Source organism: Dromiciops gliroides, chromosome 2 (genome assembly GCF_019393635.1).
Source record: "Dromiciops gliroides isolate mDroGli1 chromosome 2, mDroGli1.pri, whole genome shotgun sequence".
In the NCBI taxonomy this organism is placed as follows: Eukaryota; Metazoa; Chordata; class Mammalia; order Microbiotheria; family Microbiotheriidae; genus Dromiciops; species Dromiciops gliroides.
In genome coordinates this window covers 419888864-419908646 of record NC_057862.1, presented here as the reverse complement: position 1 = coordinate 419908646, position 19783 = coordinate 419888864, and the positions used below count along the sequence as shown (strand labels likewise).

At 37.4% G+C, this 19783-nt stretch overlaps 1 protein-coding gene and 1 pseudogene across 1 annotated transcript in view; both read right to left on the bottom strand.

Annotated features, from left to right (window-relative positions):
• The window catches only part of LOC122742767 (zinc finger protein 184-like), a 55102-nt gene that overhangs the window by 28059 nt on the left and 7260 nt on the right, over positions 1–19783 (bottom strand). Inside the window, exons 4-6 of the mRNA XM_043987254.1 lie at positions 12036–12162; positions 11589–11684; positions 5161–6939 (exon numbers count right to left, since the gene is read on the bottom strand). Of these exons, the coding sequence (XP_043843189.1) occupies positions 5161–6939; positions 11589–11684; positions 12036–12162 (2002 nt within the window). The remainder of the gene's footprint in view (positions 1–5160; positions 6940–11588; positions 11685–12035; positions 12163–19783) is intronic.
• Positions 186–5128, bottom strand: LOC122742255 (annotated as a pseudogene).

Here is a 19783-nt window from a genome sequence, read left to right as displayed (position 1 = left end):
CCAGAGCCATCTTAGAATATCCACCCCCTGGCACCAGGAGAGATTTGAGGAAAAAAAAACATTTTGGCTCACTTGTATGGCCTCTCTGAGAGGTTATCCTTGATGGCTTTCTAGAGGACAGTCGTGCATATGATTTCAAATAGGTCAGTCCTAGTTCCAGTGTCATCTTCTCTTTGTTCCTCTTATCAGCTGGCAATCTGGAATTCATAGGCTCTAGTAAAATATTTATCTTTAGACTTAGCAGATAGCTGTGATAGTGGCCTATGTGAGTACTGATGAGATAAATCTGATCTGCTTTTTTCTATAATGACCACACTAAGCTTCAGATGTATAAAATTCTCAAAAAGCTGCTGTGTATATTCATCTTCTATATGTAGGATTTGGGTAAAGCCTTTCTCTAGAGTTATCTTAATGTCTGAATAGCTTTCTCCTTTGTTGTGTTCCATGGAGGAATCCAGCAACACACAAGTTCTTAATGTTATGCTACATTCATGGTCAAGTCATATCCTTGTTGAATGTGACTCCAAATAAGACATAAGACCTCAATAATGCCCAGCAATTTTCTTCCTTAGCATAAATCTTAATGTCAATATCTTTTTGCCATTTTCCTCAAAGTGTACCATCTTTAGGGGATCTGGTGCAAGCCAGGAAGGACTAAGTCTGAATACCTTGGTATGGATGACATTATGGATAATGTTCATTATTATGCCATCACTGTTAATATCAACAGGCATACTGATTTTTTTAGGTGTGTTCATCATTTCATCCAATACTTATTGGTAAATGGAAATTAATCACTATTGTTGGGTTGATCAGTTACTCTAAGAAATGTTTAGCTAGTATCTCTGATAGCATCTCTTTAGCAGGAATAATGACTAATGTAGTCCCATTCCTAATTTTTTCATCCTAAATTTGACTCATTTCAGTCATGGACTTGGCTGCTAGAAGCTGAGCTTGAATCTCTTATGGAATGTCATTGGTCATCACAATGCCAACTGTTGGGTCCAAAAGTCTCTTTATTATGAACTTTTAAAATCCCAAACATATTTGAATACCATCTGCAATAGCTTGAGAACATTTATGTTCCATGATAATACTTTTCTTCCAGAAAGGTTTTGGATGAGGGAGAATGACCCACCCTATAAGCATGAAGCTGAGAACCAGGAGCTAGGAGAAACAGCAGAACCTTCTGTAGATAAATTCCAATAAATACTTTCCAGACTGATTTTATATTTTACTTATATGATAACCTTAATAACCACCAACGAAAAGAAACAATGAAATAAACATTAAAAACCAATGAACAGGGGGCAGCTAGGTGGCGCAGTCGATAAAGCACCAGCCCTGGATTCAGGAGGACCTGAGTTCAAATTTGACCTCAGACACTTGACACTTACTAGCTGTGTGACCTTGGGCAACTCACTTAACTCTCACTGCCCCACCCCCCAAAAAATCTAACCCCCCGCCAAAACCCCCCTCAATGAACAAATAATAAGCAAAGAAAGTGTTATTTGCCCTCAATCCTCTTATGAGCTTATCCCACATTCTTCTTCTTTTGGCCATTTTCCTTTCTTTTCCTTTTTTCTTGTAAAAGTTATAGTTAGGGGGCATATGGCTCTGGTGTATTAATTTCACTCTGTATCATCTAACAAGGATCTTTCCATATTTCTTTGTGTGACATTTTTTTGGTGCCATGATACTTCATTCATTAGTATACCATAATTTATTTAGGTATTATTTTAGGTATTACAAATAGAAAAGCTATGAGTATGTTTTTACAGGTAGGTCATTTTATGCTGTTTTTGTGGTAGTCTTAGTGATGGAATTACTGGATTGAAAGAAATAACCAGTTTTGTGACTCATTATATAATTATATATTGTTTCAAAATATTTGCAGTATTCTGCAATCTCAACAATGAACTTTATCATGAAAATATATTTTTTGCCATTTGAATTGGTGTAAAGTAACATCTTAAATTTGTTTTGATTTTCTCAATAATTAGGGAGCTCGAACATCTTTCCATTTGGTTATAAGTAGTTATATTTCCTCCTTTGTAAATTATCTTGTCATATCCTTTGACCACTGATTTACTGGGGAGTGTGTATTAATCTTATTGGTATGTCAGACTTTTATCTGATATATTTATTTCACATATTTCTCCAGTCTATTTTAGATCTTATTTGTTATGTAAAATTCAAATCCTTTATATAATTCAATCCATTGATTTTTATCTCCAATGATTTCTTTGATTTTTTTTTAAAGTGAAAAAATGTCCCTGTTCTTCATAGTCAAGGCAAACATATTATTTCTTTTTTTTTTCTCCCATATTTTCTGGGGGACAGGTAGTGGGGGGACAGTGTTGAACCTGTGATTTAAATGATCTATGAAGCTCTTGTTAAGGAAAGCCCTATACCAATTCAGATCAGCAAGGATTCTGCAATATACAATCTGAGAAATTCACATAGGCTACTGAGAGGTTAAATGATTTACCCAGGATCACACAGCCAGTATGTCAAGAGGTGGGACCTAAACCCCTGATTTTTCTGATTTCAAGGACAGATAGCTACCCATTGGGATAGTCTCTCAATTTCCATAATTTTCTTCCAATTCTTCCTTTATTTGATCTTCTTAGCATTTAATAATCTTGCTTTGATTATTCCATTTGTTTTCTTTAGTTTCAGTTCCCAATTCCACTGTTTCTCATATCCTAAGTGATTCAGTTATACTATAAAATTTTTAAATTGTGTGGAAACTTTTTACTTTACTAATTTTTCTTTTTTAGTTGTTACTCTTTTCTTTGGTACTTTAATTTTATGTTTCTTTGTAAGAGAAGCCCAGTTCAGTTTCCTCTTTTGGCCTGGGACTCAGAGGTGGTGGCAGCACCTGGTTCTAGAAAAATACAGGTAGACATGATTGGGGGCGGAGCCAAAATGGTGGAGAGAAGCCGGGAGCTTTCCTGAGCTTTCTTGTGTTTCCCTCAAAAACAACATTAAATCAAGCCTCTAAACAGATTCCAAAACTACAAAAAGAGAGACACAATCCTCCTATTTAAGAAGACTTCAGGCAAGGTCTGTCTCACCTGGGTGAAAGGGGAGGGAGGCTCAGCACTGCTTGGCTCATTTGGCAATTTAGCTCAACACAACTTGGCTAGATGGGTAGCTTGGCTCAGCACTGGTCGGCTCAGTGGGTAGCTTGACACTGCTGCAACTCTACACAGCTGAGAGTGGGGCATCTGAGAGCATATCACTCAGTGGGGAGTGTTGACAGTTGTTTTGTGATTCTTAGGTTTTCACAATGCTTCTGGCATGACAAAGAGTGAAGGGATGGGATGGGAGGGTGGAAAGAATATACACCTATATAGATGTTATTAACACACTAGGCAGCAATGCTTTTCTATCCAACATCTTCTGCACCTTCTTTCATGTCCTCTTAGGGGCTGGGTTGTGCTAATGGGTACTCTATCCATTCTGAATTCTGTTCAGTTTTGCCAACAAGGGTAATCTACCAGCCTTCTCTCCCTTAGGTTCTTTGACCCCAGATGAAAGCTTAAATTCAATGGTTTTTCTCCTTGGAATTTTGTTCTTCCCTTATAGGTAAGGTCTCTTGGTCATACCTGTCATGAATTAAGAGGATTTTAGTAAACTCTACCCCACTGTAAGGCCTCCTTTAGGTCATGGTACCTTGTTATTCCTACTTTTATGTAACCTTAAACTGGAGTCCAAATGCTAAAAAAGTATAATGGAAGGAGGCTGAGAACTACTTTATTAAATCCAATCTGAGGGCAGCTAGGTGGCACAATAGATAAAGCACTGGCCCTGGATTCAGGAGGACCCGAGTTCAAATCCAGCCTCAGACACTTGACTTATTAGCTGTGTGACCCTGGGCAAGTCACTTAACCCTCATTGCCCTGCAAAAACAAAACAAAACAAAAAATCCAATCTGGGGGAGGTACATGGCTTTGATCTCCCATTGAAGTGTGGATGTGTACATGTTGTAGGTAGTACTACCATGGAAAAAACTGTTGTGAAAGATCCAATACATTTGTACCCTGGGGAGCTGAAGTCTCCCAATTAACCTCCATTAATTTAGTCTCCATTATCTTCTGCCTTTCTAAATACTCCCTTTTCTTATGCACATCCCAGATTTAGCTAGATTGTTGGGTCAAATGTGGAATCCTAATCTAAAGCACAGATCATGGATACCTGGTATCACCAACCCTGGTAATCCAATTAAATTCAACAAATATTTATTAAGCACCTACTATGTTCAAGGTACTGTGCCAAATTCTGAAGATACAAGGATGAAAAATGTCAGTATTTGCTCTCATGGAGCTTACAATATATAATAAAAGGAATAAGACATGTATACAAAGAAATAAAATACAAAGCAAAATGTAATAAGGTTATAGAAGTGATTCCTGAAAAAAATGTCCAAGAAATTCTGAAGACTGAGGGGTGACTTTCAATTGTAGAGATTGAAAAAGGAAGCCTTTGAGGAAAAAGTGGCATCAGAGTTGTAATTTTAAAAGTAGGATTTCATAAAGGCAGAGATGAGGTGGGAATGTATTCTAGGCATGAAGGATGGAAAGCATGAATGTAAAGAGGTGGGAGAGTACAACTAATAGCTTGGAAATGATGTGGTTAGACCACATTATTTGGTCTCCATGGTCAGACCAATGAACTAGAAATATTATTTTACACCTATATCTTATAGAAGGGAAAGACAGGGAAACCACAAAATCTTGATGCTGAAAGAAAAACTTGCAGGCCAGCTAAGTTAATCTGTATCTGAATAATTATGATCCCTACTACCATATGGCCATCAAAGCTTTTACTATAAGATTTCTAGTAAACAGAAACCTGAGCTCTGCCAAGCCAGTTGATTATGTTTTGAGATAGCTTTGTTAGGAAATATTTCCTTACTACTAGCAAAATCTGGCTTCTGTAACTTTCACTCACTTCTCCTAGAGAGCAGGCTTTCTGGGGCCAAGGAAAACAATTCCTCTTCTGTATGAAATACAATAGGTGGTAATGTGAAAGGAAGCATATGTTTCTTGAAAATATACCAAATAAAATCATAGCTGGTGACAGTTACATGATGGCCATAGGTTATCTGAATAAGGGGCATCTAACAAAAGCTTTCCCAGTATTATTCTACACTGTGAAGTCTCTGGTGTCTTATCAGGGTTGAACTGTGCCTGAAGACATTCCCACATTGCTTACATTTATAGGGTTTCTCTCCAGTATGAATTCTCTGATGTCGAATAAGGTTTGCATGAAGGCTGAAGGCTTTCCCACATGTATTACATTCATAGGGTTTCTCTCCAGTATGAGTAATACAATGTTGAATAAAAGATGAACTTTGAATAAAAGCTTTTCCACATTCATTACATTCATAGGGTTTTTCTCCAGTGTGAATTTTTTGATGTTTAGTAAAGGATGACCTGTCCCAAAATGCTTTCCCACATTCATTACATGCATAGGGTCTTTCTCCAGTATGGATTCTCTGATGTTGAGTACAGTCTGTACTCAACCGGAAGGTTTTCCCACATTCATTACATTTGTAGGGTTTTTCTCCAGTATGAATGGTCTTATGCTGAGTTAGGTGTGTGCTCAGACGAAAGGTTTTCCCACATTCATTACATTTGTAGGGTTTTTCTCCAGTATGAATACTCCTATGTCTAGTGAGGTGTACACGAAGTCTAAAGGCTTTTCCACATTCACTACAATTATAGGGTTTCTCTCCAGTGTGGACTCTCTGATGTTGCCTAAGGAATTCACCATTACTAAATGACTTCCCACAATCATCACATTTATAAGGTTTCTCTCCTGTATGAATTCTCTGATGTCGATTTAAGTGTCTGCTCTGACTGAATGCTTTCCCACACTGATTACATTCAAAAGGTTTTTCTCCTGTATGGACTGTCTTATGTTGAGTAAGGCATACATTCTGGCTGAAGGCTTTTCCACATTCATTACATTCATAGGGTTTCTCTCCAGTATGGATTCTTTTATGTTGAGTAAGGCTTGCACGTGAACTGAAGGCTTTCCCACATTCATTACATTTATGGGGTTCCTCTCCAGTATGGACTCTCTGATGACTCACTAGGAGTGAACCTTTACTGAAAGTCTTATCACAATCACTACATTTATAGGGTTTCTTTCCAGGATGAATGCTTTTATGTTTAGTAAGATGTCCCTGCAGTCTGAAAGTTTTCCCACATTCATTACATTCATAAGGTTTCTCTCCAGTATGAATTCTTTTATGTTGAGTAAGGTGTGCATATAATCTGAAAGCTTTCCCACATTCATTACATTCATAGGGTTTCTCCCCCGTATGAATTCTTTTATGTTGGTTAAGGTTTCCACGAAGCCTGAAAGCTTTCCCACATTCATTACATTCATAGGGTTTCTCTCCAGTATGGACTCTATTATGTCGAGTAAGGTTTCCACGAAGTCTGAAGGCTTTCCCACATTCATTACATTTATAGGGTTTCTCACCGGTGTGGATCATCTGGTGGTTCTTAAGGATTGTACTCTTACTAAAAGCTTTCCCACATTCATTACACTTGAACAGCTTTTTCTCTACACAGATTTTTTGGCATTCAATTAATTGTGAATTACAGTAGGTTTTCCTATATGTGTCAAATTTATGAGTGATTTTTTTTGAAGGAAAAATTTGTTCTGCAACCAAACTATATTCGTTACACTTGTGGTTTGTCTTCATAGGGATTATTTTTGCTTGGGAAACTGTACTTTGTCTCAGCTCTGCCTTCTTTATATTCTGTTCTATTCCAAATTGGGAATCAGTTTCTCTTAGCTCAAAGTACCAGATACCATCCCTTGTGAATTTTTCCAGTGTTACTTTTTGGGGTGGGTCTGCTTCAGGAATGTCTTGCTTTAGAATTGAATCCTTGGTTTTATTCTTGATATCCTGGTCTGAAAAAAAAGAAAGAAAAAAATGCAACTGTGCCTTGTTGCCTGTTCTGAGATCAAAGAAATTTACTAACATGAGAAGAGTAAAGGTGATGATGACAATGGTGGTGGTGATGATGATGCTAATGAGAATAACATATAGGTGGCTTTGGAAACATTTAAATACTGAATTCAATATTTGTAATTTAGAGATAGAATAGTAAATGTGTCAAGAAGTAGTGAGATATGAACATAAACTGTTGCAGAAAAATTGATCCAATAAATAAGGTGAACACAGACAATTCAACAATTCTGATCTATTGATGAAGAACAGAAATTAAGAAAGGTGACTGTTGGAATAGACTAAAGAGAGGGGCTATGACTGAGAGCAAATATCAGAATTATGGGGAGCAACTAAAACCTGAGTTTAGGATTTCACTAACCTATGTTCTGGTTATTTTAATGGAGTCCGAACTAATCTCCTAGGTCTTATCCTTTACAATCCATTTTATACTCTTCTACCAAAGAAATCCTTCATAAAAGATAATTTCAAGTCTATGAGAATACTCCTATAGCTTCTTTAACTATACTTAGGGCTTTTTTGCAGTCTCAGTGATCCGATTTCTGCTCAACTATACTGTCTTCATGCAAATGCCTATGGGATCAGGGCTACTTACATTAAGCAGGAACTATAAAGAATGTAGAGGGAAAACCAATGGCTCCTTTTGATCAGGATCACTATATACACTCTGAACATTGTTATTTTTTTCTTGTTCTCTTAGAATAGGTATTAACTATGAAAATTCACTTTGACCACTAAGCATAGCCTTCTCTATTCCTCTTTGACTTTCTGAATCTTGTACCTCTGGCCATTTTCAGACTTTGGGCTAGCATAAAAGTAAAAAGCTTGGCTTCCTGGAGTTTAGCCCTACTCAATTTCCTTCTTGTTTTTAACCAGTCTCACCACTATGAACTGTTGTCATCAATGCCCTCATATGCTGATGCTGCTCTCTTAATGAAAATCCTAAAATACCTCCCTACTGCCTATCTGGAAGTCTAAGTCCTTTACAAATTGGCCTCATATTACTTATTCACTATTATTTCTCAAGATGCATGCCCTAGTCAAAGGTATTATCAGTAGGAGTGGAAAGAAAAAGGCAGTATAATAATGCGTAAGTCACTTAACCTCACTGAGCCTCAATTTTTTCATCTTTAAAATGGAAATAATAATATCTATAGGACCTGACAGGGTTGTTGCAAGGGTTAACTAACATTATAATGAATCATAACCTTCAATCCTTGAAGCATTATATGAAAATATAATTTATGGTAGTAATACTATTAGTCAAGCACTCTTTTAATTATCTCCTACGTGCTATAACCTAGACTATTATTCTGGCCTCCAATTGGTCTCAAGTCTCTTCTCATTCAATATAACTGCCAAAAAGTTTTTCCTTAAGCATGGATCTGATCATATTACTTCCCTACTCAATAAATCTACTGAGTCCCTATTACCTTTAGGATAGATTGCAGATTCTAGAGTGCTTTAGAAGTCACACTGTCAGAGGACTTTCTTTTCTTTTCTTTTTTTTTTTTTGAGGAGCAATGGGGTGTGACCCAGGGTCACACAGCTAGTAAGTGTCAAGTGTCTGAAGTCACATTTGAACTCAGATACTCCTGAATCCAGGGCTGGTGCTTTATCTACTGCGCCACCTAGCTGCCCTTACCTTTAGGATAAACTATCAATTGCTCTGTTTTGCTTTTACCACTTGGCCCCATTCTATCTTTCCAGCCTCATTATAAATTATTCCCTTTCGAAACAATTTTTGTGGCCAGTACTTCTGATAAAGGCCTCATCTCTAAAATATATAGGGAACTAAATCAAATTTATAAGAATCCAAGTCATTCCCCAATTGAGAAATGGTCAAAGGATATAAACAGGCAATTTTCTGATGAAGAAACCAAAGCTATCTATTCCCAAATGAAAAAATGCTCTAAATCTCTAATGATTAGAGAGATGCAAATTAAAACAACTCTGAGGTACCACCTGACACCTATCAGATTGGCTAAAATGACAAAAAAGGAAAATAATAAATGTTGGAGAAGCTGTGGGAAAATTGGAACACTAATTCATTGTTGGTGGAGCTGTGAACTGATCCAACCATTCTGGAGAGCAATTTGGAATTATGCCCAAAGGGCGATAAAGCTGTGCATATCCTTTGACCCAGCAATACCACTTTTGGGTCTTCTTCCCAAAGAGATCATAGAAAGGGGAGAGGGACCCACATGTACAAAAATATTTATAGTTGCTCTTTACGTGGTGGCAAGGAATTGGAAGTTGAAGGGGTGCCCATCAATTGGGGAATGGCTGGACAAGTTATGATATATGAATACAATGGAATACTATTGTGCTGTAAGAAATGATGAGCAGGAGGAGTTCAGAGAAACCTGGAGGGTCTTGCGTGAGCTGATGATGAGTGAGATGAGCAGAACCAGAAGAACATTGTACACAGTATCATGAACATTGAGTGTTGATCTACTGTGATGGACTATATTCTTCTCACCAATGCAATGGTACAGAAGAGTTCCAGGGAACTCATGATAGAAGAGGATCTCCAAATCCAAGAAAAAAAAAAAAGAACTGTGGAGTATAGATGCTGAATGAACCATACTATTTCTTTTGTTTTTGGTGCTGTTGTTTTTTTTTCTATTTTGAGGTTTTTCATCATTGCTCTGATTTTTTTCTCTTATAACAGGACTAATGCAGAAATAGGATTAATGTTATTATGTGTATATATATGTGTGTATAGATATATATCTATATATCTATGTATATAGATATAACCTATATCAGATTACCTGCTGTCTAGGGGAGGGGGGAGGGAGGGGAGGGAGGGAGAAAAATCTGAAATTGTAAAGCTTGTATAAACAAAAGTTGAGAACTATCTTTACATGTAACAGAAAAAATAAAATACCTTATATGTAAAAAAAAAATTATTCCCTTTCCCAGACTCTATAATCCAGTCAAACTGTCTTCCTCTTTGATTCTTATACATAGCACTCTCTTCTGTCTTTGTGCCTTTGTACTGGCCATCCTCCATGCCTAAAATATACTCCCTTTTCACCTATGCCTCACAGAATCCTTCACTTCATTCAAGATGCAATTCAAGTACAAAGCCTTTCCTGATTCCCCTGCCCCTCTGCCCCCATTACTAATGTCCTCCCTTCCTAATTCCCTCTTATTTTATATTTACTTCACACATAGTATGTTTTTTTCTGTATTTTCTTATACATTTACATACTAGGTAGATGGGTGGTATAGTAGCTAGAGTGCTGGAAATGGAGTTAGGAAAACCTGAGTTCAAAATCCAGCATCAGACATTTACCATGTTACCTTGGGCAAGTCACTTAACCTGTTTGCTTAAGTTCCTGCAATTCTAAAATACGGAACATAATAGCACCTACCTCCTGGGATTGTTGTGAAGATCAAATGAGATAATATTTGTAAAGTGCTTGGCACAGTTCCTCGAATATAGTAGGTATTATAAAATGCTGATTATACTGCACCACCAATCAAAGATAAGCTCCTTGAGAAGAGAGATTTATTTCTTTATCGATTTTGTCTATATCAAGTCTACAAGTATTAAGGAAAAAAAGAACCACCTCTTTTCTTAAGGAGCTTTCAGTCTAATGGGGAGGCAACATGCAAACAAGATATATGCTGGATCTTTTGTGGTGGCAAAGAATTGGAAAGTGAGGGGATGCCTATCAACTGGGGAATGGCTAAACAAGTTGTGGTATATCAATGTAATGGAATACTATAGTGCTGTAAGAAATGATGAGTAGGTGGATTTCAAAGAAACCTGGAAAGACTTAAGATGCTGAGTGAGATGAGCAGAACCAGGAGAACATTGTACACAGTATCAACAACATTGTGTGATGATCAACTGTGATAGGCTTAATTCTTCTCAATAATACAATGGTCTAAGATAATTCCAAAAGATTCATGATGGAACATGCTCTCCACAACCAGAAAAAAGAACTGTGGAATCCAGATGTAGATTGAACCATACTGTTTCTACTTTTTTTGTTTTTGTTTTTTGAGGTTTTTCCCTTTTGTTCTTTTTGTGGGCCCAAAGTACCTGCAACCGATTTTCCAACATAACATTCTGATTCTTCTTTCATAACATGACTAATGCATAAATATGTTTAATGTGATTGTACATATGTAACCTATATCAAATGGCTTGTTCTCTTGGGGAGGGAGGGAGAAAAATTTGGAACTAGAAATATTATAAAAACAAATATTGAAAAAATAAAATATTTTAAAAAAAAAGATATATGGGGGCAGCTAGGTGGCTCAGTGGATGGAGCACTGGCCCTGGAGTCAGGAGTACCTGAGTTCAAATCCAGCCTCAGACACTTAACACACACTTACTAGCTGTATGACCCTGGGCAGTCACTTAACCCCAATTGCCTCACTAAAAAACAAAAAACAAACAAACAAACAAACAAACAAACAAAAAGGTATATGCTGGAGATAAGCTCAAAGGGAAGACACTTAGATTAGGGGAGCCTGGGAAAGGCTTCCTATAGAAGGTTTTCCAAGTACTTAAGCACAGTGTCTGAAAACAGTGACTTAATAAATGCCTATTGATTGATACTAAACTTACCTCGGCAAGAATGTGTAGAGACTCCTTTTTGTACTGTCCAGGGCTCTTCTCCTTGCTCTAACTGGGAGATCACATCTGGTTTGGAAACCTGATGCCCTGCCCATATAGAAAGACAAAGGATCTGAGTGTTTTCATTAGAAAAAATAACTTTTCCAGAAAAATCCCCAAAACATTTTCCTCAAGACCTATGAAATATAAGAAATGTATAACATCATAGCCAGCACATCAATAATACTTTTTTCTTACTGTACAAAGTTAGATCTTTTCCCTGGAAATGGGAAGAAGTTGTACTCTGTTTCTGTACTCCAAAGGGATTAGGAATAAATGATCACAGAACTTCAGGTTCTGACACAGATCTCAGAAACACCATAACTTTTGGTAACTGAGGAAAAAAATGGGACTCAATGAAAATGCTCATGCTTAGTTAAACAGGAAAGCCTCCCTTACCTAAAGAGACCAGGTTCTTATAGTTCTCAAGCATTACATCCCTATATAGGTATCTCTGATGAGGGTTTAGTTGCTGCCATTCCTCCTGAGTGAAGTCCACTGCCACATCCTTGAATGTCAGTGATTCCTGAAATGACAAACACATCCTTGTTTAACCTAGGAAAAGCCATCGAAATTACACTGGACAGAGTTGGTAACATCAAAAGCAATAAACAGGATTATTAAATTTTGATGGTAATACAGAATCTGATTTTTCTAACTAAATTATTTAATTTCCTTCCAGTACCTTTTCTGACCACATAAGTGGTACAAAATATGGTTGAGATACAGTGTCCTTGAAGGACTTATTGTTTTAACTGGGAGAAAAACATACATGTGATACAACTGGAGAACAAGACATTACTTATTAAAGTGCTAAATTGCATGGTATAGATATTAAGTGCACAGAAGAAAGGAAAGAGGTCTATAGCGGTTTAGGTAGCTAAGAAAGACTTCACAAAAGAATTACAGAGGCATGAAGTTGGAAAGGACCTTGGAGGCCATCTAGTATGACCTTCTAGTCAATAGAAGAATACTCAGCTACAACAGGGGTTTTTAAGGTTTTTGTGTAATGGACACCTTTGGCACTCCAGTGAAGCCTATGAACCCTTCTCAGAATAATGCTTTTAAATGCATAAAATAAATTACAACAAAATACAAAGAAATGCATTATAATGAAATGTAATTTTCAAAATATTTTTAAAAATCAAGTTAATGGACCAAGAGACCCTGGCTATAACATCTATTTCCACTCAAGTATCTTTATCTTACCTATTCTTGAACTTTTCAGTGAGGTAACTGTCTCATAAGGCAGAGCCATTTTTATGATTCTCTAAAAGTTAGAAATTTCTTTTATTGAGCTGCAATATGCCTCCCTAGAATATTTATACTTTATTCCTAGTTGTCTTTGTAAGCACAAAGAATAAATCAAATTGATCTTTATCTTTTATGTATCAGCTTTTCAAATTATTGAAGGCAATTATTATAGCTTGGCTAAATTTTTTCAAGGCTAAACATTCTAGTTCCTTTAACAGTTTCTCACATGACTTTTTTTTTCATGCTTGTCACCTACTTCTAGATGTGTTCTAGTATATCAATGTCTCCTTTATAATGTGGCATGAAGAACATAACATGGTATTCCAGATGAAGTCTGACCACGAAATAACAGTGGAGGGTCTATCTTTTCCCTTCCTTACTCTCAGAACCATAGGGAGGAGAAAAGGAAGGGAATAAGCATTTATATAGTACTTACTATATGTGAAGCACTGTACTAAGCACTTTTGGCTAATATTCTCTCATTAGATCCTTACAACCCTGTAGGGGAGGTGCCATTATTATTCCCACTTTACAGTTGAGGAAATTAAAATAAACAAAGGTTAAGTGACTCACCATGGTTTACATATTAAGTGTCTGAGACAGGATTTGAACTTAGGTCTTCTTGACTCCAAGCCCAGTGCACTATCAACTGTACTATTTGCCCCATTGTAGATGTATTAACAAAGTATAAGCCTTATCTATTTTTAGCAGCCTTACTACATTATCTCATAATAAGGCTATATAACATGACAGGTGGGGAGATCACTCAGGTCAGACAATCTTGGGATAAGTCAAGATGCATACATTATGAATTGTGTTCAGGCTACAATGACTGCAGCATCACATTACTCCTTCTACATTAAGATTGGATCATGCAATAATGTACCTTCCCTGAATAGGCGCTAAAGTCCCTCTAAGAATTGACCTTAGCAGTAGTTGCCTTGCTCCAGGAACCTATAGGATAATACAAGAAGAATACTAGGTCTTGAAAGAGATTTTTCTTTAGGAAAGTGCCTAGCTGTTCTCCTGGGACACAAGCAAGATCATCCTTCTGACTGTCTTCAGCAAATGAATAGGAGTGGCAGGTATTGGGAGAATATAATCAAGACCATGTATGAAAGGACTTTATCTGGGTGTTGTGGTTACCATACAGCATTCTGCTCTTTTTCTTGCCCAGGAAAGTAGGGGTAGCTGTACCTCTATATTGATGATAAGGATTTCCTGAAATCATTGCTTGTGACTGTTATCTACCTTTGGTTATTGGGAAAAATCTATGGGACCCAGATCTATACAAATATGGGTTTTGAGGCTAGAAGGCATGATTTTATATGAGGGTCACACATATTTAAAGTACTAGGTCTGGATATTTGGCATATGGATTGGATGTGGGGTTACAAAGCTTGAACATATTGAGAATGATATTCCTGCAAACCTCTTAGACACTTTAACAGTAGCTTATGTTAATAATAGTCTCTTCTTTTTAATTTAAGAGTATATTGCTTGGGGCGGCTAGGTGGCGTAGTGGATAGAGCACCGGCTCTGGAGTCAGGAGTACCTGAGTTCAAATCCGGCCTCAGACACATAACACTTACTAGCTGTGTGACCCTGGGCAAGTCACTTAACCCCAATTGCCTCACTTAAAAAAAAAAGAGTATATTGCTTGATGTAGTTAATAATAGGTAATATTTTATATACTACTTAACAATTCCGAAGCACTTTTCTCATTATCACACTGGTAGGTAGAGTATTATTATTTCATTCTGCATATTAAGAAAATGAAGCTCAGAAATCACAATGAATAAGTGATAGAAATATCAACTTATCTACAATATTGTAAACTTCAGAAGTATGCTTTTCATTGTGTCTCATTTCTGTTTTGGGTGTTCATCCTGGGTTATATAGGAAAGAGGAGAACCAGAGAGAATGGTGTCCTGAAAACACAGAGAGAAGATAGTATCAAGGAGGAGAGAGTGACCAGCATTGTCAAAGGCTGTAGAGATGTTGAGAATGAAGATTGGAAAAAAAGATCTTGGGTTTTGGCAACTAAGAGATTATTGGTAACTTTGAAGAGAGTGGTTTCATAGGAAGAATAAGGTCAGAAAGTGGATATTAAGAAGTTAAGAAGAAAGTTAGAGGAGAGAAAATGGAGGCACCTAGTGTAAAAGGCCCTTTCAGGAAGTTTGGCTAACAAAGAGAAGATGAGATATAGGATGATAGATAGAGTAGTTGTTGTTCTTCATGATCAAAGAGGACCAAAACCACTACATTGGAATCAAGGTACCCTGTGTTCGTCAGAACGCTCTACTACAGGTTGGGTACAAATAGTCTATATGAACATTTGGAGTGGAGATGTCTCTAAATTTGTATATCTCAAGTTCTTTTGAGCTACTGCAATTCTTCTTTGTTCAGAGAATGCAGCATGTTCTTTGATGCAGGCACACCATGCTGGGTGGTCCTATGCCAGTCTCTCAATTGTCTGCCAATCAATTCCAGAGTTCTTCAGAGAGACCTGGAGAGTGTCCTTATGTCACTTCTTCTGACCTCTTTTTGTGTATATGCATTGTGTGAGTTCTCTGTAAAATAGTCTTTTAGGCAAATGTATGTTTAGCATTCAACCAATGTGGCTAGCCCATTAGAGTTGCATTCTCTGCAGTAGAGTCTGAATGATTGGCAGTTCAGCTCCAGAAAGGTCCTTAGTGTCCAGTACCCCATCTTGCAAGTGATCTTCAGAATCTTCCTATTGGTGGCTGGGAAATCTTGAGAACATTGTTCATTATCCAGAATCCAGGCAAACATGCTGTCATGGAACTGGTGTACAATGCTGATGATCTTCTCTGGGCAACCAAATTTTGCCATGATCTTCCACAAGCCCAAACAAATGATGGTATCAAAGGCCTTGGTCAGATCGATGAATGTTATGCTCAGATGTCTGTTCTGCTCCTGGTATTCCTCCTGGAGTTGTTAGTCAACAAACACCATTTCAATTCCTCCTTGGCTCTTTCTGAAGCCACATTGGCTCTCAAGTAGATAACCATCTTCTAAATGAAGAATCAGCTTATTAAGGACAACTCTGGCAAGAATCTTGCCAGCAATGACTAAGAAAAAGACCCCTCTGTGATTGTCACAGAACAATTTATTTCCTTTTCCATTATAGAGATGTCTCAATGGAGGCATCCTTGAACTCCTGGGTGATAAACTCCTCTTGTCATATACCCCAGAAGATTTTTGTCAGCTTTTGTATGAGCAGTGGGGGGGGGCCTTATAAATCTCAGCTGGAATAAAATCAGCACCAGGCACTTTGCCACAGGAGAGGAACCTAATGGCATTCAAAACTTTTTCTTAAGTTGGAAGTTTGACTAGAGAGGGATTGACTTCCACCTGAGGTATATGGTCAATGGCTTCAGCATTGGTTCATGATGGTCTGTTGAGAACACTATGGAAGTATTCAGTTCATCTCTCTAGGATCATGTCTTAATCACTAATCAATGTGGCTCCATCAGCAGTGAAGAGTTGAGATGCAGCATAGGTCTTTGGCCCATAAATAGCCTTCAAGGGCATCATAAAAAGTGCTTTGGATTGTTACTATTAGCATAAAATGGAATTTCACCTGGCTTCTTACTGATCCAAGAATCATGGATGTCTCAAAGCTTTGATTGCACTTTACTTTTGCTGGAGTTAAACACTACCTTCTTAGAGATGGATAAATTATACTGGTGGTAAACCTTGTGGAGTTCTTATTTTTTTGTTTAGCAGCTTCTGAATTTCCCTTTTACATTCATTGAACCAATCTTGTGATTGTGTTCTGGTTCAGATGAGTAAATGAGCTGCTGTACACCAAACCTCTGAAAGCTTCCCATTCAGCTAGGTGGCAAGTGGATAAAGCACCAGCCCTCGATTTAGGAAGACCTGAATTCAAATCTGGCCTCAAACACTTGACACTTACTAGCTTTGTGACCCTGAGAAAGTCACTTAACCCTCGTTGCCAAGCAAAAAAAGAATGGCATGGATGGTATTGTTTGACTCATGCATTAATTGGTTTTAAGTGAGGCATAATTGCACCAAGTCGTTGGCCTTACTCTCTATTCCAGAGTCATTGGAGTCCAATGGCAATACAAAAGTCAAGAAGACTGGTGATGGCTTGGGATGCACTCTAAGCACTCTACAATGCCTACTATCATGACCAGTGGAACAAATTGTTTTCCTCTGCCCATTCTGCTGGGGGAAATCTTCATATACTTGGGGTAGACACCCCCCTAACTCAATGAAGGGTTTGAGACCCCATGATTACTCTCAATCTGGTTTAGCCTGTCTGCTTTAATGGTTTACTGGGGTGTGGCTGCTGCACATGCTACAGCTTCTTGGAGCCACAAGTGATAGTTGGGTAGCAGATGGACATGAAAGGTAGAAAGCAGTCCTGAAAAGGGCTTGGCAGTCCTCACACCAGAGGTACTAGAACACTTGTACACCCCAGTTAGCAGAGACTGAAGGATCAAGTAAAGATTTTTTCAAGATGAGGGAGACATGGGCATGTTTGTAGGCAATAGGGAATGACCCAGTAGATAGAGAAAGAGCAAAAATAAATTAAAGAATAGGGATGACAGAGGGAGCAAGCTGTTCAAGAAGATGAGATGGAATGAGATCATTTAAGTAGGCAGAAGGGTTGATAGCAAAAAGCAAAACTACCTCATCATGTGAGAGAGGGTGAAGTAGGAGATAGTGGCAGAAGGCATATGAATGATATGATATGGAGAAGAAGAAATTTAATTTTTTCCTATAAAATATGAGGCAAGGTTCTCAGCTGAGAGGGTGGGAGGAGTAAGAGCCATAATAAGTTTGAGGAGGGATGAAAAGTTTTGGAAGAGCCACTGTGGAGAGTGGGATAGTGAATTGATAAAACAGGTATAGTAGGACTCCTAGCAACAGTGAGGGCTCAGTTGAGGTTATGTAACAAATTTGTAGTGAACCCAGTCAGAACAGTTGCATGATTTTTTTCTATCTTCAGCATTACATCTGTAGGAATGAAGGTGGTGAATAGTGGGAGTGATCCAAGGCTAAGTCCTGGCAAACATAATTGTTAAAATGATAAAGGGATTAAGGATTCAAGACAGGAGGACAATGTAGAGTTTATTTGGGTAACCAAGGGGTCAAGATGGGAAAAAAGAGAGTGACTAATGTAGAAGAGATAGTCTGGGAGAGAACTGAGGAATCAAGAGATTGGAGGTCATCATACAGAAGAAGAGCAAGGTTTTGTAAGGCAAGGCAAAGGAAGAAGTGAAAATCTAATAGATTATGGTCAGATAAGGGGATTTTAGAATTCTTAAACATGGAGGTGCTACATTTGTAATCAAGGGTATGGCCATCTTTGTATGCCGCTGAGATGGGGTGTAGGAGTATCTGCTAAGAAGTAATTAGGTTGGAAAACGGAGTGGTTAGGGTATTTGAGAGAAAGTCAATGTGTATACTGAAGTCCCCTAGTATGAGGGCATGAGTTGGGAAGTATAGTAATATCCTGAACTCATTAGTACTCAGAAGTAAGGGGAGTGACCTGGAGATCCTCTAAAGTCACGATTACTTATTATACTGAACATTTAAAAATCTTTCAATATCACTTTCCTTTATAGATTATTTTGTATGGCACAATAATATTCAAATACATTCATAATATAATTTGTTCAACCATTCCCAACAGATAGATGTGCCCCCTTCCTACCTCTGCTTTTTCCCAGTCTTTTTTTTTTTTACTATAAAAAGTACTGTCATAAATATTTTTTTATATATGGGACCATTCCATCTGTCTTTAACCTCCCTGTGGTATACTGGACATATGCCTAGTAGTGTTTCTTTGGGGGCATATTTCCAAATCACTTTCTGGATTACCAGGAGTGCATTAGTGTACCATTAATGTGTCCACAAACCCCTCCACCATTTGTCCTTTTTCTTCTGTTTGTCAACTCTGCCAGTCTGGTGGTTGTGAGGCTTTAATTTTTATTTTTCTAATTAAAAGTGATTTGCTATATTTTTATAAGGCTACTGATATCTTGAATTTCTTCTTTTGAAAACTGCCTTTTCATATCCTCTATTTTTCAATTATATTGTTATGTTGTTATATATTCTTACAAATTTTAATCAGTTCCTTATTTGTCTTGGAAACGAGACTATTAGAGAAACTTTCTTATAAATATTTTCCACAGTTATTTCCATTGCAACTTTAACTGCAATTTTTTGTGTGTGCAAAAACCCCCAAACCAAACTTGCTTTATGTAATCAAGTGTTTTTCCACCTGCAATTCTATCTTTTCTTTGATCATAAACTCTTCTCCCATCCATAGATCCAACAGGTAATTCCTTTGTTGCTACTCTGATTTATTCTATAGACTTGAAAAAAGTCATATACGCATTTAGAGTTTACTTCAGAATATAGTGAGTTGGTCTAAACCTAATTCCTTCTAGACCGTTTCCCAGTTTTCCCAGAAGCTTTTGTCAAATAACGAGTCCTTACCCTATTAGCTGGGGTCTTTGGGTTTATCAAACACTAGGCAACGGTGTCATTGTATACCTACTCTGTTTCACTACCTGATTTCTGGTTTTTAGCCAGAAATTAATCTTCTTGATGATTACTGCTTTGTAGTATAGTTTGAGATTTGGCACAGCTAGCCTTATTTTTTTTCTCCTGATAAAAGTATTTTATTATTTTCCAGTTACATGTAGAGATAGTTTTCAACATTTGTTTATATAAGATTTCCAATTTCAAAATTTTCTCCTTCCCTCCCCTAGACAGCAGGTAATCTGATATATAGCCTTATTTTTTTTATCATTTCACTTGAGATTGTTGTTTCTCAAGATGAATCTTGTTATTATTTTTCTATTTCTATATAGCAATTCTTTGGTAGTCTG